We start from the raw sequence: 17,436 nt of genomic DNA, 5'->3' as shown, positions 1-17,436 counted from the left end.
GTACACGGCAGCTGATTGGTGCTATGTCATCGATCATCCTTGTTCAGTGATTGGTCAATGCTCCCGCCATGTTCCCTGGGTTCAGTTGACGAAATAGCCACCAAAACTGTACAATGTTATGGAATGGAGCGAACAAGGTGCGTCAAGATGGCAGTGTTAGCCAAATGGCCCAAGTTGTTGTGGGGAGGTTGTGTAGGTGGAGGTGGGGGGGGGGGGGGGTCAATGTTTGTAAAGAAAGGAGTGGCGTAGCTATGTGGGTGTGGTCAGTGTCACCTCTGCTGCACTTTCTTACCTTCGATGAATGTTTCATTCAACTATGATTGCTATTTCTGGTAAATGGTCACCTATAAGAGCTGCTGAGGGATTATTGTGAGGGGGTTGTTGTTGGTAGCCATTTTTTGTTGTGCTCAGCTGATCAACTGTCCAGTTTGGATCACCCCCAACTCTATGACAAGTTGTGCAACTAACAAGTGAACTGAACCCACCCCTCTTTTATATGTGATAACAATGGGTGAGCAACCTTTCAAGAATCCCCCAACCATCGCTGAGCATATTAAGGTGGTGTTGTGAGTGTTATAGTAACTGTAATATGTCAGTACAGTGTTGGTTGGGAAAATGTGTCCAAAGAGAGGTATAATAGGCACAAAATGTAGGCAAATAGGCAACCAGTAATCAATTTGAATATCTCTATAGAGTCTTCAAATTAGCTATCACACATTTCTACTATCATGTGTAGTTTCATTAACAATGAGGCACGATAGCAGGGGGGATGGGTATTTAATCTTGCATTTAGGCAGCTTTTCCGAAGGCGTTGGGAGCAGGGAAGTGTGACGTGATCAGTTATGTGTATCTGCCAAGAAGGTTCTAACAAATACTTGGTGTCCTGTAAAGTTAACGTTTCCATTGTTTGAGGTCAAGTGTACGAGTATAAATAAATCACTACTGAAGTGGGAACCTGACTGGTTGTCACATCAGGATAAGAGGATAACCAGATTTCAAGTACGGCTTCATACATTGTTTTGAGTGTCCTGAGGAAGTATCTATTTTCAAAGGCAATTATTTCCTTAGTATTCCAAATTGTATAAACTGTTATTTCTCAAAATGAACTGAAAAAGGATTTCTAAAATGAGTTGTTTCCGTCGTCTCTCACTATAAAATTTACCCTGGAGAGCCTTGTAGGTTGTTACTGAACGTGATAATTCCACAGAATGGGCAGGAAGGGCACGCTCTCCTTTGTCCTTTTGCTTGGCGGCGGCGCTTGCTTCATATCCGGATTTATACCAGAAGGTAAACCCAGTGGGCATTCGGCAAGCCTTATGCCCACACCCACGCCACTCGCCCATGCGAAGGTTGCTCACTCCTTTAGGATAGAAGTACTTGGACCTTCCATTGATTATTGCCCTAACCCTGTTACCAAAAGGACTAGTACCTTTCAGTAATAAACTTCATTTGATTACAAATAAGACTGTGTAGCTTGATGTTTAGTGTTTCATTTGAGCAATTTGCTTATTGGCTTAAGATATGATGTCTGGTATTTGCACACTCTTAAACTAATCAGATGAGGTTCAGGGTTTTGCTACAGAAAACAAGTTCCCAGCTATGTTTTTATGAACACCTTGATACTGAGTCCTGTGAAAACTTCAAAGGAAAATATCAATAACTGATAAAGCCCAAAACTTTGAAATAATACAAATCAAGGATTCTTATCATTAAATTGGTTAGGTAATTAGAAATATTTCTAGACCCAAACAAAAATGAAGATGTCTCAGTGAGCAAGATGTCTGAGGGTCATTACCAGCAAAGGGAGATGAGGAGCAGCAAGTGGAGCATGTGTGGGAGAGTCATGATGTGCTGCGCTGACCCTCCTGGAGGGACACTGAACACTAAACTTTATTGTGAGATGGAGAAAAGCATTGCTTGCTGTATCCCACTCTGATGATGTTTCATAGAAAATGCTGATGTTGCAGGGGTAAGGGAAGGGTTCATTTTCATGTCAAAGTACTTCTGCGCACCAAAGCACATGATGACATGGCGTGTCGAGTTGAAAAAGAAAATAAAGCAAAAGACAAAAAAATCGTGGTAAGCAAAGAGGAAAACCAAGTATCATAGTGTGCAAAGATTGATGGCAGAATGATAACAGCAAGATTATCAAATTAAAAGTGAAATGTGAAATTTAAGCTGGGGTTTCCCAAGAAGTGGATCCTATGGTAAGTGTTTAATATACTGTAGCTGCAGCCTGTCTATGGAGTCTATCAGTGATCCCTGCAGTATGGAAGTAGTCATTTACATTACTTAAACCTTAATACAAATGAATAAAAAAAAACAGTATTTCTAATGAATGATATTTTCCCTGTGCCATGGATCACTGTAGAGGTATTTATGAAATTCTAGCTGGGATGACACTTAAGTGGTGGTTATACTTACACATATGTAGAGGCACATATCAATAGCACAATACGGAATTGTTATATTTGCTATAATTATATTAGTACGTACAGCCATTAAAGTGAACAACTCTGTCTTGATCTGTCTACAACTTATGTAAAGCCTTTGCAAATACTTTCACTTCTCACTTGGTAGAATAAAATAAATTATTTAACTATCTTCCCTTCCTCCAGAAGCTGTAATAGTTCTTTCACCATGAAATAATTAAGGTCTTCCCATTGTAAGATGTTTTCTATAATGGTTTGAAGTTGGTGTGAAGACTTTTAACACTTCTTTCATATCATTTTTTTCTTATCTGTACCTTTTAGGGAGACACACTTCATCATTTTTTTTTTGCATAATACCTCTGTAATGATCTTTACCAGTTCATCATTTTCATAATTATGTACTGAAATAATTGTTTTATGTATTTATATTCTCTTTATAGACTTTACGAATGTATTAAAATACATTGTTCTTTTATCATTAATCAGTTATTCAGGATACTAAAATATTTCTTTAATTTAGCTGTCCTCATGTGATTATGGCAAATTATAACAACACAAATGAATTAGCTAAGTTTATAGTCCCACACAAATAAACCACCATTTTCAATGCACCAGCTGCATTCTGTGAAGGTCCTGCATCTTGACGAGACATCACAATCTCTTTTCCATTTTTATGACAGATATTGGGTGGCTGATAGTTACCCTGAGCCTGGTGGGTAAGTTTGGCATTGCTGCGGCTTTCGCCATCGTGTACGTCTACTCGGCTGAAATCTTCCCAACGGAGTACAGGAGTGTTGGCATTGGCGCGTGTTCTATGTGTGCTCGTGTGGGGGGGATCATTGCCCCCTTCATTGCCTCTCTGGTGAGTGTCAGGATGAAGTGAAATGGAAAGTCAGGCAACAGAAAACCAATTTATATTTGCTCATTATGAGGGTGCCCATTCAAATGATTTCATTTGTTCAAAAGTCACTTCAGTTCCTGCAGAGCAGGTGAAAGTACTTCAGTATTGAAGTCCAGCTTACTCCTAACAGATATAATGTAGTAATGCACCATAGAGTCATCAACATCAATCAATCAACCAAATATGCGTGTTATGCATCTATACAGGTGCCCTGCGCATTATTGTCCAGATCCAGACTTGATCTTCCTAAATACTTCCATGTTAGTGTTGCATATCAAAAATTTGATAAGTTTGATTGAATTACCTAGCAGAGTTATAACAGCTTATCGGTATTTGAATATTAATGACAAACACCAATAAAATACAATATTCTTCTATGCCTCAGGCCGACATATACACACCACTGCCGCTGCTGGTCTTTGGAGTTCTGTCCATAATCTCCGGCTGTCTCATCGTCTTACTGCCTGAGACTGTGGGGTGTGAGCTTCCTCAGACCCTGCAGGAGAGTGAAGAGTTTGGCAAGTGAGTCATAATAGATTTTTTTCAGTGCAGGAAAAGGAGTTTTTCCAAATCACAAAATGTCAATGATGCTTCTTTACAGAGGGAGGATAGAATAAGATTAAACAAATACCATATTTCCCGTCATATATGACGTACCTCTTTTAAGAATAGAAGGTTTGAAAAATCACCCTGCGTCTTATACCCCGATGGTTAACTTTTGGTAGGCCTAGGGGTTATTGTTACTGGTACGAGACCAACACCCAAAACACCTCCGTTTGACACAATAGTTCCCAGATGTCTCCAGAATGAAATATGTATGTTTGTAGATTATTAGATAACGACTACAAATAAAAATAGTGCTAAAATATAAAATTTACACAAAATCTGTTAGATTGTTGTCTTGATGCTGTAGGTGCAAGACGGCCATTGTTGGTATAGATACAAGATGGCTGTTGTTGTTTTTGGTGCCAACACATTACACAGACAAAATATGGCATCATTTTAAATAGTAATGCCCAGCAAGTCAGTAAAAGGTGCCGTGCACGAGAGTAGCTGTTCACATCGCAACGGGGTTACTTTCTTTTTGCCGAGCTCTTAGGGACCACACCGCACTCCTCCACTGATACCGAAAGACTGTCTGTTTGCCTAAATGCATCCTATTATGGCATATTGGGGTGCGGAAATAAATGGAACAAGTTTCCCGATAATTTTTTCTACAGACTACCAGCTCTGGACACGATACAGGGGCTGAAAGGAGAAAAAGTAACACGAGAACGCTGAAGGTAGTGACGCCCAACCTGTCGAAACCACCCTTCAGCGTTTTCGTGTTATATTCTCTCCTTTCAATCCCTGTCTCTTGTTCACAGCTGAAAGTCTGTAGATTGACTTATCGGGGAACTTGTTCTGTTCATTTCCACGTCCCAGCATGTCGCAAGAGGAGGAGGAAGCAATACAAAGCAGAACAGGTCAAAAAAAGAAGAAGAGCGGTTTGTTTTGTGGTCCCACAGAGCTCGGCCCGAGCTTGAACTTGACGACTTGTGCACAGCACCTATCTGTGGGGCGGATTCTGAGAAGGGCCGTAAGTTAAGGCCCGTGCGCTGCCTTAACTTCACCAAGGCGCCGTATCTCTGCATTCCTTTCCCATACTCAAAACTTTTTAAGGCCGCCGTAAGGGGACCTTAGGGCGCGCGCCGCTGCAAGGCGGCCGCGTCTCAGTGGCCAATCAGGGGCAAGTTCTAGTCGGCAAATAGGAAGCGTCGACCAATCGCGGGATGTAAAACAAATTAGCTGTTGTGCGACCGTTCCCGCGGTGCCCACCCTCTCACGACAATGGAGCCTCTCTCCTCACCCCCTACCTTGCCCCCAACGAAGAAAAGGAGGCCGAACTTTTCGGAAGAAGAACTACTAGTGCTAATAGCACTGACACAAACCTAACCTACCTTTGTTTATAACCTCAGACATTCAGACTATGCTATATTCTATATGCAAGCTATAACACCATTTCTGTGAAAAGTTACCTTTAACATTTATCAGCACTATGGTATATATACAACACTTGCAACACAGTGATGTCCCTGCTCACCCACGCGTGCAAGATACTACGTTGCTAAGGATGGGGGGTGCATCCCCAAGTTTGTGGGATTCAGGAAGGCAAATATGAGGAAAATGGTGTCGTGCGCGTAAACTGAATGCATATATATTTACCCCGTCTTCAATTGTGATGCTGTCCATAAAGTATGAGTGCATAGGAACATGGCAACATACCTATCTACTTACTAGTTCTTTGCAACTCCACATAATAAAAATGTATCATTGCAAGAGGCAGTGGGAAGCCCTCTCACAAGTTTTCACCAAACTTCCTAGTTACTGTATTACTAAACATCTTACTGGTAGTTCATTCACTTCTTACAGTTGTATAAGTAGTATAACTACGTAAACATCGTTTATATGCATTTCATACCTGTATGAAGGCTGTATGTTCCACTTGTAGCAGCGAAGGCGTGCAGGGAGAGGAGGCCGTAACTCACTTAGGGCGGCCCACACCCGCCTTAACCTGCGGCGCCGTAACTCTCCTCAAAATGGCCGCGCCGGTGTTTTGAGTATACCAGCGGAAGCGCTACGGCCGGACTTGCGGCGCCTTAAGCAGATACGACGCCGTAACTTCGTTTCAGAATCCTGCAGGGTGTCACATTTATTGACAGCGTAAAATATGTTCTATAAAGTGAAATGCATGAGCAAGAATTATGTTATCAGAATAAGAAGTACATTTTGTTTATTTATAAGTGAAGGCAGAAGAACTGCGAAATATTCAATTGCTCAAGCTATACGCTTTTCACATAGAGGAAGCGGCAACACTGTGTTCCAACAATGTAATCAGCTGAACCGTGGACAACGTTGCCAGAGTATCGTACTCTGCCTCTTATGTTTACCGATTTTCGACCCCAAAACTGCTTTCATCATCCAGATAACTGCCTTCATATATGTGTTGTGCTGGAAGCTTCCCCCGGCGTCTATGGGCCTCTAGAAGGCTCCGGGAGGAGCGAGCAGGGGGGCGGGTATGATCTAAAATATACTGTAACGTTCTAGACCGTACTGTTCTGGATATATATAAGAGAAGAGGGCGAGAGGAGACAGTCCCAGTCATAGTAAGCTAGTGGCCAGTGAAGAGTGAAGTGTACTACTAAGGAAGAATATTAAACTACAGAAGTTGTGCAAAGTGTTTACATATCTCCCTCCCACGGAGTCTTGTGACGGCGACACGGAACCCATGTAATACGTCCGGCATAACATTGGTGTCAGGAGTGTAGCCATTTGTTTTTTCGCCATGGAGACTCGTTCCCAAGCTGCCCAGAGGGACGACATGTTGACTGAACTTTTGGAAGCCTTCAGACTACAGGGGGAGAAACAAGAAAGAGCACTCCACGAACTCAAAGAACAACAAGAAAGAGCACAGCAACAACAAGAAGAAACACTCCAAGAACTCAAAGAACAACAAGAGAGAGCACAGCAACAACAAGAAAGAGCACAACAACAACAAGAAGGAACACTCCAGGAACTCAAAGAACAGCTAGAAGATCGCTTCACAGGATTACAGTTACAGCTAAAAGCAGTACAAGATGAGAGTGAGACAGTGCGAAGAGAAATGACTGATGTGACCACGAACTTGGAACAACGCCTGATAGAAGTGGAGAAAGAACACACAAATCTCCAACAAGAGATGGAGGTAGTACGGGAGACGACACTCAAAGAAATATTAAAAGTAAGTGACAGAGTGAAGGCCCTTGAAGACTTTTTGGCTGGAAACGGACAGTCAGTGCCTGCAGGGGCTAGTTGTACCCAAAATGCTTCTCCTACGCAAGTCCGGGGTAGTTTGAGCCCTGTTACGCCTGAGTTTACCCCCGCGAGAAGTTCCGCCAGCCCCATGAGTCTGCTGGGGTCGCCTGTTAGAAAGAAGCCTCAGGAGTTTGATGGCAAGGTCTCCTGGGAGGCTTACCGCGCTCAGTTTGAGCTGTTGGCAGCTCGGAATGGATGGGATGACCAAGAGTGCGCGGTTCAGCTGGCCACTAGCCCGAAAGGGGCGGCGCTGGAGGTCCTTGCTCAGCTCGACAATGCGACAAAGGGCAGCTACAGCGGGCTGGCACAGGCGCTGGAGCAACGATATGGGACCAAGCACCAGAACGAGCTCTTCAGGGTTAGGTTCAGAACCCGCAACAGGAGGCGCGGCGAGTCTCTTCAGGAACTCGCTCAGGACCTTGAGAGCATGGCGCACAAGGCATACCCAGGTGGCACCCCTGACCTGCTGACGGTTTTGCTGCGTGATCAATTCATCGATGCCCTGGACAGCCCTCAGCTGAAGATGCAAGTGAACCAAGCTAAGCCAACATCAATGCAGGAAGCTCTGGCACGTGCCATGGAGTTTGAGTCCTTTGTTAGGTCTAGCTTGTCAAGCTTCAGGGACGACTCGACTTCTGGCTTTAGGGCACGAAAGGGCGCTGTCAGCGACACAGACAGGTTCCAAGGAACGTGCTGGTACTGCGAGAAGGTTGGGCACAAGGAGAACGAATGCTGTAAGAGGAAAAAGGAATATGAAGGTGGCGCTAGGAAGAAGCCCAGAGAAGGACCCAAGTGCTGGGTCTGTGGAGAAAAGGGGCACTTGAGGAATGAGTGTCGGAAAAATGTGCCCCCGGCGAGGGACCACCACTCGGCAAACTAAGGAGGACTGGTTCACGGGGGCAACGACCAGTCTGTCCTGTACATGCCCCGAAGATATCAATGTGCAGGAGAACAACCATGACGAGCTGCCAAGTGGAGGGCAAGGTTGACGGAGTGTTGTGGCCTATGGTCGTCGACACAGGCTCGGAACGCACATTGGTGCGGCCTGATGTGGTGAGTCATCGTAGGCTTCCTAAGACGTCGCATCGACTGTGCGGAGTCACTGGACACTATGCAGAGCTCAGAGGCCCAGTGGACGTGAAGTTTGAGCTCGGAGGAAAGGAAGAGTCCCTATCTGTGTACGTGGCTTAAATAGACGACCCCTGCATCCTAGGTATGGAATATCTTGTCTCCCACAGGTGCGAGCTGGACTTTCGCGCTAAGCAGCTGACTGTAGGAGGAAGGAGGGCCTTCCAGTGACGGTCAAGCGCACCACCATTATTCCTCCGAGGTCAGAGATGCTGTTACCCTGTCAAATTACGGGTGCCCCCCCGGCTAGCCTGTGTGTGGTAGAGAGTGGAAGTCGATGCCCGGTAGAAAACGGGGTGATTGTAGGCAGTACTTTGGCCGACCCTACTGCAGCGGAAGTGCCTGTCGTCGTGGCCAATGTCTCCTTCAACCCAAACAAAATAAAACAAGGGACCATGGTGGGGTTGTGCCAAGAGACTGACCAGAAACCGAGAACCTGTGTCTGCTGGAGAACCCTGACGAAGCCCCAGGAGGAGCTGCCCGACTACCTGCGCGACCTGTTTGACAGGAGCTCCAAGTGTCTAGAGGAGCCCCAAGTGGAACAGCTCAGGGAACTTTTCGTGAGGAATGCAGATGTGTTTTCCACGGGAGACCTGGACTTGGGGTGTACGGACCTGGTAGAGCACCACATCGACACAGGTAGCCACCGCCCAGTGAAGCAAGCTCCTCGAAGGATGGCACCAGTCCGTCGCAAGGAGATGGATGAGGTGATGGATGATCTCCGGCAACAAGGGTTAATCGAGCTGTCCAGGAGCCCGTGGGCATCTGCTGTAGTGCTCGTCAGGAAGAAGGGCGGTTCCCTCAGGTGCTGCGTGGACTACCGAGCCCTCAACGATCTCACCATCAAGGATTCATACCCACTCCCACGGATCGACGACACGCTCGACGCTTTGGTGGGCTCCAAGTGGTTTTCAACACTAGATATGAAGTCTGGATATCACCAAGTCAAAATGTCGGAGCAGGACAAAGAGAAAACAGCCTTCTCCTACGGTCAAGGCTTGTGGCAGTTTAAGGTCATTCCCTTTGGCCTGTGCAACGCGCCGGCCACGTTCGAGTGGCTGATGGGGAGGGTGCTGGAGGGACTTCACTGGAAGACGGCACTCATCTACCTCGACGACGTGATTGTCTTTGGCCAGACCTTCGAGCAGGAGATGGAAAGGCTATCAGAGGTTTTCGCCCGGTTTAGAGCTGCACACCTTAAACTCAGCCCGAAGAAATGCTGCCTATTCCAAAAGGAGGTCCAATACTTGGGACACATCGTGAGCAAGGCTGGAGTACACACTGATCCTGAGAAGGTGGCTGCGGTAAGGGACTGGCCGACACCCACCAACGTGAAGGAGCTGCGGAGCTTCCTCGGGTTGTGCTCATACTACCGCAGGTTTGTGAAAGGCTTCGCTACGATTGCTGCACCACTGCACCTCCTGACGAAGAAGGGGTGCAAGTTTGAGTGGACAGCGGAAACTCAGGTTGCCTTTGAGAAGCTCAAGGAGGCCCTCATCAGCTCGCCCGTACTCACCTACCCAGACCCCTCTAAGCCTTTTATACTGGATTGTGATGCCAGTGATGAGGGGATTGGTGGAGTGCTGTCCCAGGCATGTGCCGACATGGAACGGGTTGTGGCCTACTTCAGCAAGAAGCTCACCCCAGCCGAGAAAAACTATTGCGTGACCCGGAAAGAACTCCTGGCAGTAGTCAAGAGCCTTGACTTTTTCCATGCTTACCTGTACGGTGCAACTTTCACCATCCGCACGGATCACGCTGCATTGCGGTGGTTGAAGTCACTGAAAAACCCTGAGGGCCAGCTTGCTCGCTGGATAGGTAAACTAGAGCAGCATCACTATACTATTGTGCACCGATCTGGGCTAACATACGGTAACGCGGACAACTTGAGCCGGCGCCCCTGCCTACCTGAGTGTCAACATTGCCTCCAGAGGGAAAGCGTCCAGAATATGTGCCGCTGCACTACAGTGGAACAGACAGCGGAGGTGCCATGGGAAGACTTGGGAAAACTGCATCGGGAGGACCGAGATCTGAGACCAATTATGGAGTGGCTGAGTCAGTCGTCAACGCGACCTGGGTGGGAAGTAATCTCGAGAGAAAGCCCTACCACCAAGAATTACTGGACTCTGTGGGACACTCTTCGGTTAGACGACGGGGTGTTGCAGCGACGCTGGGTCTCTCATGATGGTCTTGACCACTACTGGTCCACGGTGCTACCTATGAAGTCCCGGGAAGGCGTCTTGAAAGAAATGCACGACAGCATCACCAGCGGACACCTTGGGGTAAAGAAGACACTGAGTCGCCTGCGCCAAAGGTTCTACTGGGTTGGCATGAGGAAGGACGTGGAAGAATGGTGTCACGCGTGTGAGGTGTGCTGTGCAAAGAAGGGCCCCAAGAAGCGTCACCGTGCCCCATTGCAACTATACCAGGTTGGAGCCCCCATGGAACGGGTGGCAGTGGATATAGCAGGACCCTTGCCTCTGACGACGAACGGAAATAGGTACATCTGCGTCACAATGGATTACTTCACCAAGTGGCCGGAAGCCTACGACATCCCTGACCAGGAAGCCACTACCATCGCTAAGGTATTGGTGGAGGAGTTCTTCTGTCGCTTCGGTGTGCCTAACGAGCTCCATTCCGACCAGGGAAGGAATTTTGAGTCAACAGTCCTTGCTGAGTGCTGCAAGCTTCTGGGTATCAAGAAGACCCGGACCACCCCTCTGCACCCACAGTCAGATGGAATGGTGGAGAGGTTTAATTGGACGTTGGGCCAGGAGTTGGCCAAGCAGTGCAACAATGATCAGTCTTCATGGGATCAGAAGCTGCCTGCGCTCCTCATGGCCTACAGGTCAGCCGCCCACGAGACTACGGGATATTCACCGGCAAAGCTGATGTTTGGACGTGAGCTGCGATTGCCGGTGGACCTACTGACAGGAAGGCCTCCTGGGGAAAGCCTTCCAAGGGACGCCTCCAGTTTTGCCCGTCAGCTAGAGGAACGGCTGGAAGAGGTGCACCATCAAGTCCGTGGTGCCTTGAAGTTCTCCGGAGAGGTCATGAAGCACACGTTGACATCAAGGAAGGAGACCAAGTCTGGCTTTACAACCCGCAGAGGAAGAAAGGACAGTCTCCGAAGTTACAGAGCCCCTGGGAAGGCCCTTATACTGTGCTAGAACGCCTCTCCGACGTGACTTACCGAATCCGGAGAACGGAAAGGACCAAGCCGAAAGTTGTCCACGTCAACCGGCTATGGAGGTACCACGGTCCGGGAAACTACACCTGGAACAACTACAGACACCCAGCAGCCGACGAAAACGCAAGGGACGTCCAGGACCAAGAGGAGGTCGACGACGACATAGGTCTTCTGGACCTTTCAGCCGAGGGAGATAACCTCCCGGCTTCGGCAGATGTTCCAGGGACACCCCAAGAAGCGGACGACGACGAGGCGCACCAGGAGACAGACGCGCAGGAGGCAGCGAACAGAAGACAGAGACAACGCAGGCGTCCACAGCGACACGACGATTATTATGTTTTTGATTCATTCTCTTATGTTTGTGTATAGTTAAGTGTGTGATCGGGACGATCGCAATTAAGAGGGGGGGATAGTGTTGTACTGGAAGCTTCCCCCGGCGTCTATGGGCCTCTAGAAGGCTCCGGGAGGAGCGAGCAGGGGGCGGGGAGCAAGGCCCCGTCCGCGCCCCGCGGGGCTAGCGGCCAGGCGCCAGGCGGGAAGTGTTGCCAACTCGCACATATTTTTGCTACATGTTCTTGTATGATCTAAAATATACTGTAACGTTCTAGATTGTACTGTTCTGGATATATATAGAAGAGGGCGAGAGGAGACAGTCCCAGTCATAGTAAGCTAGTGGCCAGTGAAGAGTCAAGAGTGAAGTGTACTACACAGGAAGAATATTAAACTACAGAAGTTGTGCAAAGTGTTTACATATCTCCCTCCCACGGAGTCTTGTGACGGCGACACGGAACCCAAGTAATACGTCCGGCATAGCATTTGGTTATGATTTAAATGGTTAATTATTGGTGCTTCTTGGCAACAGTTATGGGCCAGAAACCGGTAAATACGTGGCTCTGAGTACGATAATCTGGCAACGGTGACCGTGGATTACCACCTTGCCAACTTGACTGTTTTTTCATCCATATTTCATACATGAGGTAAGTACTACATCGATAATCATCTCCTGTGCTGGGCAGGAAGGTTTATATAGGGAAGTTACGCAGAGGATGTTACAGAGGATGCTTACAACATGTTCACGGGCGAGCTTTAAGCTGCCAACCCACTGTAGTATATTTCGCATGCTTTTGGCCTATTATTAAGGATTTTAGCCACAAACGCTTACATACAGGGTGCAAAAAGCTATTCTTGAGCAGCTATTGTTCTTGTTATCGCGTACAAGCAGAGGGCCATGTGACTAGACAATATTGAATTTAAGTCAACGAATGTGACCTCATGTAGCCCAGTTATTTTAAAGATTATGGAATAATCAGGCTGCTTTGCTGAAAATAACAGTCGGACGAAAATACGTGTACTTAAATTAATAACTTTAACCGAAGGCTCTAGAATCTAGATCGCAGTGTTACTAGATAAGAGTGTTTCACAGAAGGTTTCGATCTGGCATCACTGCTAGGAAGGAAAACATTGGTGGACGGGCATACATAAAAAGAACATAGGGAGACTGCAAGAGGCCTAATGGCCTACACAGGGCAGCTCCAGATTCCCCCCACTACCACCTGTCATCCTCGTCCATGTAGCTATCAAGTCTACTCTTAAAACAAGCTATCGTCCCTGCACTCACTATGTGATTGCTGAGTCTATTCCATTCCCCCACCACCCTATTACTAAACCAATGCTTGCCTATTTCCCTCCTAAATCTATACTTTTCTAATTTAAATCCATTACTGCGTGTTCTATCCTGTTGGCTAATTCTCAGAACTTTACTTATATCGCCTTTGTTGTAACCCTTGACCCATTTGAATGCTTCTATCAGATCCCCCCGCACTCTTCGTCTTTCTAGTGAATGTAAGTTGAGATGTTTCAGCCTATCTTGATAAGGGAGGTTTCTCAGCCCCTGAATCATCTTGGTCTTCCTCCTCTGAACTGATTCTAGCAAATTGATGTCCATTCTGAAGTGTGGGTACAGCCGATAGTTACAGCACTCGGTGAATAAAATCCTAGGTAATTTTGTTGAGGTAGTAATAAATAGCTTTACGCTGAAGCCATAACCATAATTTATTTCAAGAAAATGGCATTAGCTAATAACGCTTTGAGCACTTACCATGAAACATGGTTGCGCGTGCGCAGCCAGAAAAGCGCAGTAAATGAATTTACCAACCAACCCTCTTGTTTACCATTCCAAAGCCACAGCTGCTCGGGGTAAGAACACTAACTCTTCAACCAACAGTGGCTACTGATATGTGTGTATTAAAATGTTTGTTTATAATGAAGTAAGGTGGCCAAATGTAATAGTGCATATACATTAAGTTCAGGGAAAATGTGGATTTTTTTTTCTAAATAAATCTTGCCAAATTATAGGTGCATCTTATACTCAGGTGCGTCTTATATGGCGGGAAATATGGTATATGAAGTTGAGATAAAAATGGTACAAATAAAAAGTCTTTGGGGAAAGCAGTAGATATAAACATGACAGGAAATGAGATGCTACAGGTACATTTTGATTTGAGAATTTACCGTATTTGCTGGCATCAAACTCACTCTTTTCTCAAAGTAAGGCTAAAAAATTTAGCATGCACCATGGACACTGAATGTTGCATTATCTGTAGGGATAATCATGGCCTATAGGAAGTTCACAGATAAGCTATGATGTCATTGAAAGGCTGCGATGGACAAACAGACTTTATCCGCCCTGGCAGTGTCATGTGACGGTGAGAAAACACTCATGGCAGCCATTGTTATTGTTTTGGTGTTAGTTTTTGTCTTGGTGTGGAGTTGTTGATTCCAGGAAGTCATTCGTATGGTTTGTCATGTTTGTGTAGGGTGGGCTCCCGTGGTAGAGTCTGCGCCTTGCGCTCTGGCGGGGTGCTGGGAGCGTATGGGTTCGAGACCTATCCGGTGCCATGGGAGTGGAAAGGTGGGTTCTTTCCGACACCCTCAGCCCCGTTGTTGGGCCTCCTCCTTGAACGAATTGGGCATCTCTCTACCTGCCGTCTGGGTGGTTGTGCGGCATGCACCGCCTTCCTCCCTTGGGGTATATCCCCAGCGGAATACCAAAAAAAAAAAAAAAAAATGTTTGTGTAGTAATAAAAAAGAAGTTGTGGTCGGTAATACATATAGTATATTCCCATGGTGGTACGAGGTTAAGTCACAGACTATACCAAGTCTTGGTCTTGGTCACCATCCAGGGGCCACTATAGTCTATCGACTCTAACATGAGCTTTTAGGCACGTCTCCCCTGAGCCGCGCTACTGCCACATCACCCCATCACTCTCCTCAGAGGAGCTCGCTACCCGCCTCTCTCTCTCTCTCTCTCTCTCTCTCTCTTATTTACTTTATATATAATATCTTTTGCTTGGCTGTGCAGGACGCGAAAGTGAGACCTACGTGAGTCTTCCGTGGTGGCGGAACTTCAGTAGGGTGACCACCGGTCTCTTAAATTAGGGAATCGTTCCGTATTGAAGAATAAAATGATACGTTCCATTTCGAATCAATACGGAACGCCATTTGTTCCGTATTTGGCCGTCTGAATGGTCAAGCAGATGAAACTCAGTATTTTATAATCTGAAATTTGAAATTAAAAAAAAAATCAATCACAAAAACAGCGTTAAATTATATATTTGTCATGGGTTGTCCTAAAATCCGTGTAAAGTACACGACGAAACGTCCCTCCCCCTTCCTCCTGCCTCCGCCAACAGCAGGCAGCGGCTGTCAGTCAGGCAAGGATAGAGGTGGAGTAGTGACATAAGGTTACCACCCGTTCTTTAAAATACGGAATCGTTCCGTATTTTTTTTAGAGTGAGATGTTGCGTTTCGTTTTGATCCAACACGGAACGCCATTTGTTCCGTATTTGGCTGCCTGTATGGGCTAACAGATAAAATTCAGCAATTTAAAACTGTAGTGATGGCATTTTTCGTCATTCTCAAAACCGGTCCGTAAAATTATGTGTTTGTCAAGGGTCGTCCTAAAAACGTGTACAGTACGCGACGTAACGTCCCTCCCCACTTTCCTCCTGCAGCGGGCGGCGCCTGTCAAATCCAGGCAGGCTACAAATTTTTGGGTTGCCAACCGTCCCTTAAAATACATATTTGTTCCGTATTCGGGAGTGAGATGTTCCGTATTTTTCTGAGTTCAAGATGGTAACCCTAGACGGAAGGGTGAATGGTGCGGCCTGGCGCTTGTTGCTAAGGTCGTTCAGGTGGCAACGTCGCATGAGCCACGTTGCCAAGTGAAATGGAAGGTTTACAGAATCGTTATCTTTCTCTCAAATCCCAAGCCGTTCATAACACCATCCAGTCGTATTATGAATAAACAGTATACCCCGCATAAGTCGGACCAATTAGAGGGAAGGCCAATCCGAGTTATCCGAAAATCCGAGTTACCCGACGTTTTTTTCCACATTTTGCACGCCTGTTACCACTAACCGTTGAAATGGTCTGTGTAATGTATTACGTACATAGGTACTACATACATGGCGCGCGCACACATATACACACGCGGCGTACACACACACACACACACACACACACACACACATACCGCACCATGTATGAGCTCGGCACGGCTCACACCTCTCTCATGGTCCTGTATAACAGCCATTTTGTCTGCCACCGACAGCATCTTCATCTTCCTAACTGACGTGGAAGACACAGCCTTGCCCTTAGAAGCCATAGTAGAATTACAAAGGCAACAATAAGGGCTACAGAGCGAGCGAAAGCTGAGGGGGTTACTGCCACGCACTTGCTAAGTCAGCTGTGTAAACACTGATCTTGGCGCCGGTGTGGTGTCATGAGACATCCGGCTATAATGAGACATCCCATCCTGATCTGCGCATGCGCGGAACCCAATGTTTACAAACACAGAGTGTTGATATCATCGTTTGTCCCAGGCAAGATGGCGACAAGGCACCATGGCAGCTATTGTGGGAAAATGGCCAAATTCAAGGATGACATGGACCCTATTATTCAGATACTACTAAATGGAGAGTATCCAAGCAACATGACTGTCAATGAGAAGAGAAATCTGAGGACACAGTGGGATAATATTTAATGAAATACAAGGGTGCAGGCTATCTCATCACATTTACTGACTACAAGGGGTGTAGGTTACCTCATTTATCATTTACTGACATACAAAGGGTGTAGGTTATCTCATTTATCACTTTCAAAAAGATGAAGAATAACTTAGGTGGGACGTTTCATGATAGGCAGTCGACAAAAGACACGGTACCGTGTCATAGCTCATCCACCCTCTGTTTGTAAACAAAGCCCGCGCATGCGCAGATCAGGATGGGATGTCTCATTTTAGCGGCCGTCTCATGACATCACACCGGCACTGCCGGCTCGGCGCCCGTTTCGCGTCTCCAACGGCTCGGACAACTCCTCAAATGACTCGGACGATGTAAGAGCTCTCAGCGGTACGTTTGAGAGAGGAAAATCTGGCCGCCCCGGGCGCCCAGACCAACTGGACCCCTCTATCAAACGTTTTTGTACGCCTCTCAGTTAAGCCTCGTCGTCGCTATGGTAATGGCGTCTCACTGGCAAGAAAATGGCGTCCGCTGCTCTCTCGCTACCTGTTCTGGCAGCAAAATGGCGTCCACTGATCTTCTTGACGTTTAAACATGCATCACTAGCTGTTCTGGCCGACGAGCTCCTTGCAACAGGGGATGAAAAGGAAGCTGCAGTGGTTATTGTGGCACAGAGAGGTGAAATTCAATGGAAGCACTTATATGTGTTTGTTTGGGCCGCCATATTTGCTGATGACGTCATCACAGCACGGAGGCGCTCCACCTCTCCAAACTGAGCTGCAGCGAGCATTCCGGATTGGGAATCCGGGCTGCGGCGTCACGCGTTTGAGAGCACAAGCCCGGGGTATTTTACCCCAGGGGTATTTTAGCAAGTATTTAAGCCGAGTGGCTTAAATTTATTCAATCAAAGGGCAAAAAATGCCTACCGGT

The 17,436-nt window shown here is 46.7% G+C and overlaps 1 protein-coding gene across 1 annotated transcript in view; it reads left to right on the top strand.

Moving 5' to 3' along the window:
- Window positions 1–17,436, top strand: part of LOC127003200 (organic cation transporter protein-like) — a gene marked incomplete at its 5' end in the record, with an annotated part of 44,756 nt that overhangs the window by 21,334 nt on the left and 5,986 nt on the right. Inside the window, 3 exon segments of the mRNA XM_050869572.1 lie at window positions 1,208–1,287; window positions 3,113–3,294; window positions 3,719–3,855. Coding sequence (XP_050725529.1) covers window positions 1,208–1,287; window positions 3,113–3,294; window positions 3,719–3,855 — 399 coding nt within the window.

Source organism: Eriocheir sinensis, chromosome 25, assembly GCF_024679095.1.
Source record: "Eriocheir sinensis breed Jianghai 21 chromosome 25, ASM2467909v1, whole genome shotgun sequence".
Lineage (NCBI taxonomy): Eukaryota > Metazoa > Arthropoda > Malacostraca > Decapoda > Varunidae > Eriocheir > Eriocheir sinensis.
This window is presented reverse-complemented; position numbering and strand designations above follow the sequence as displayed.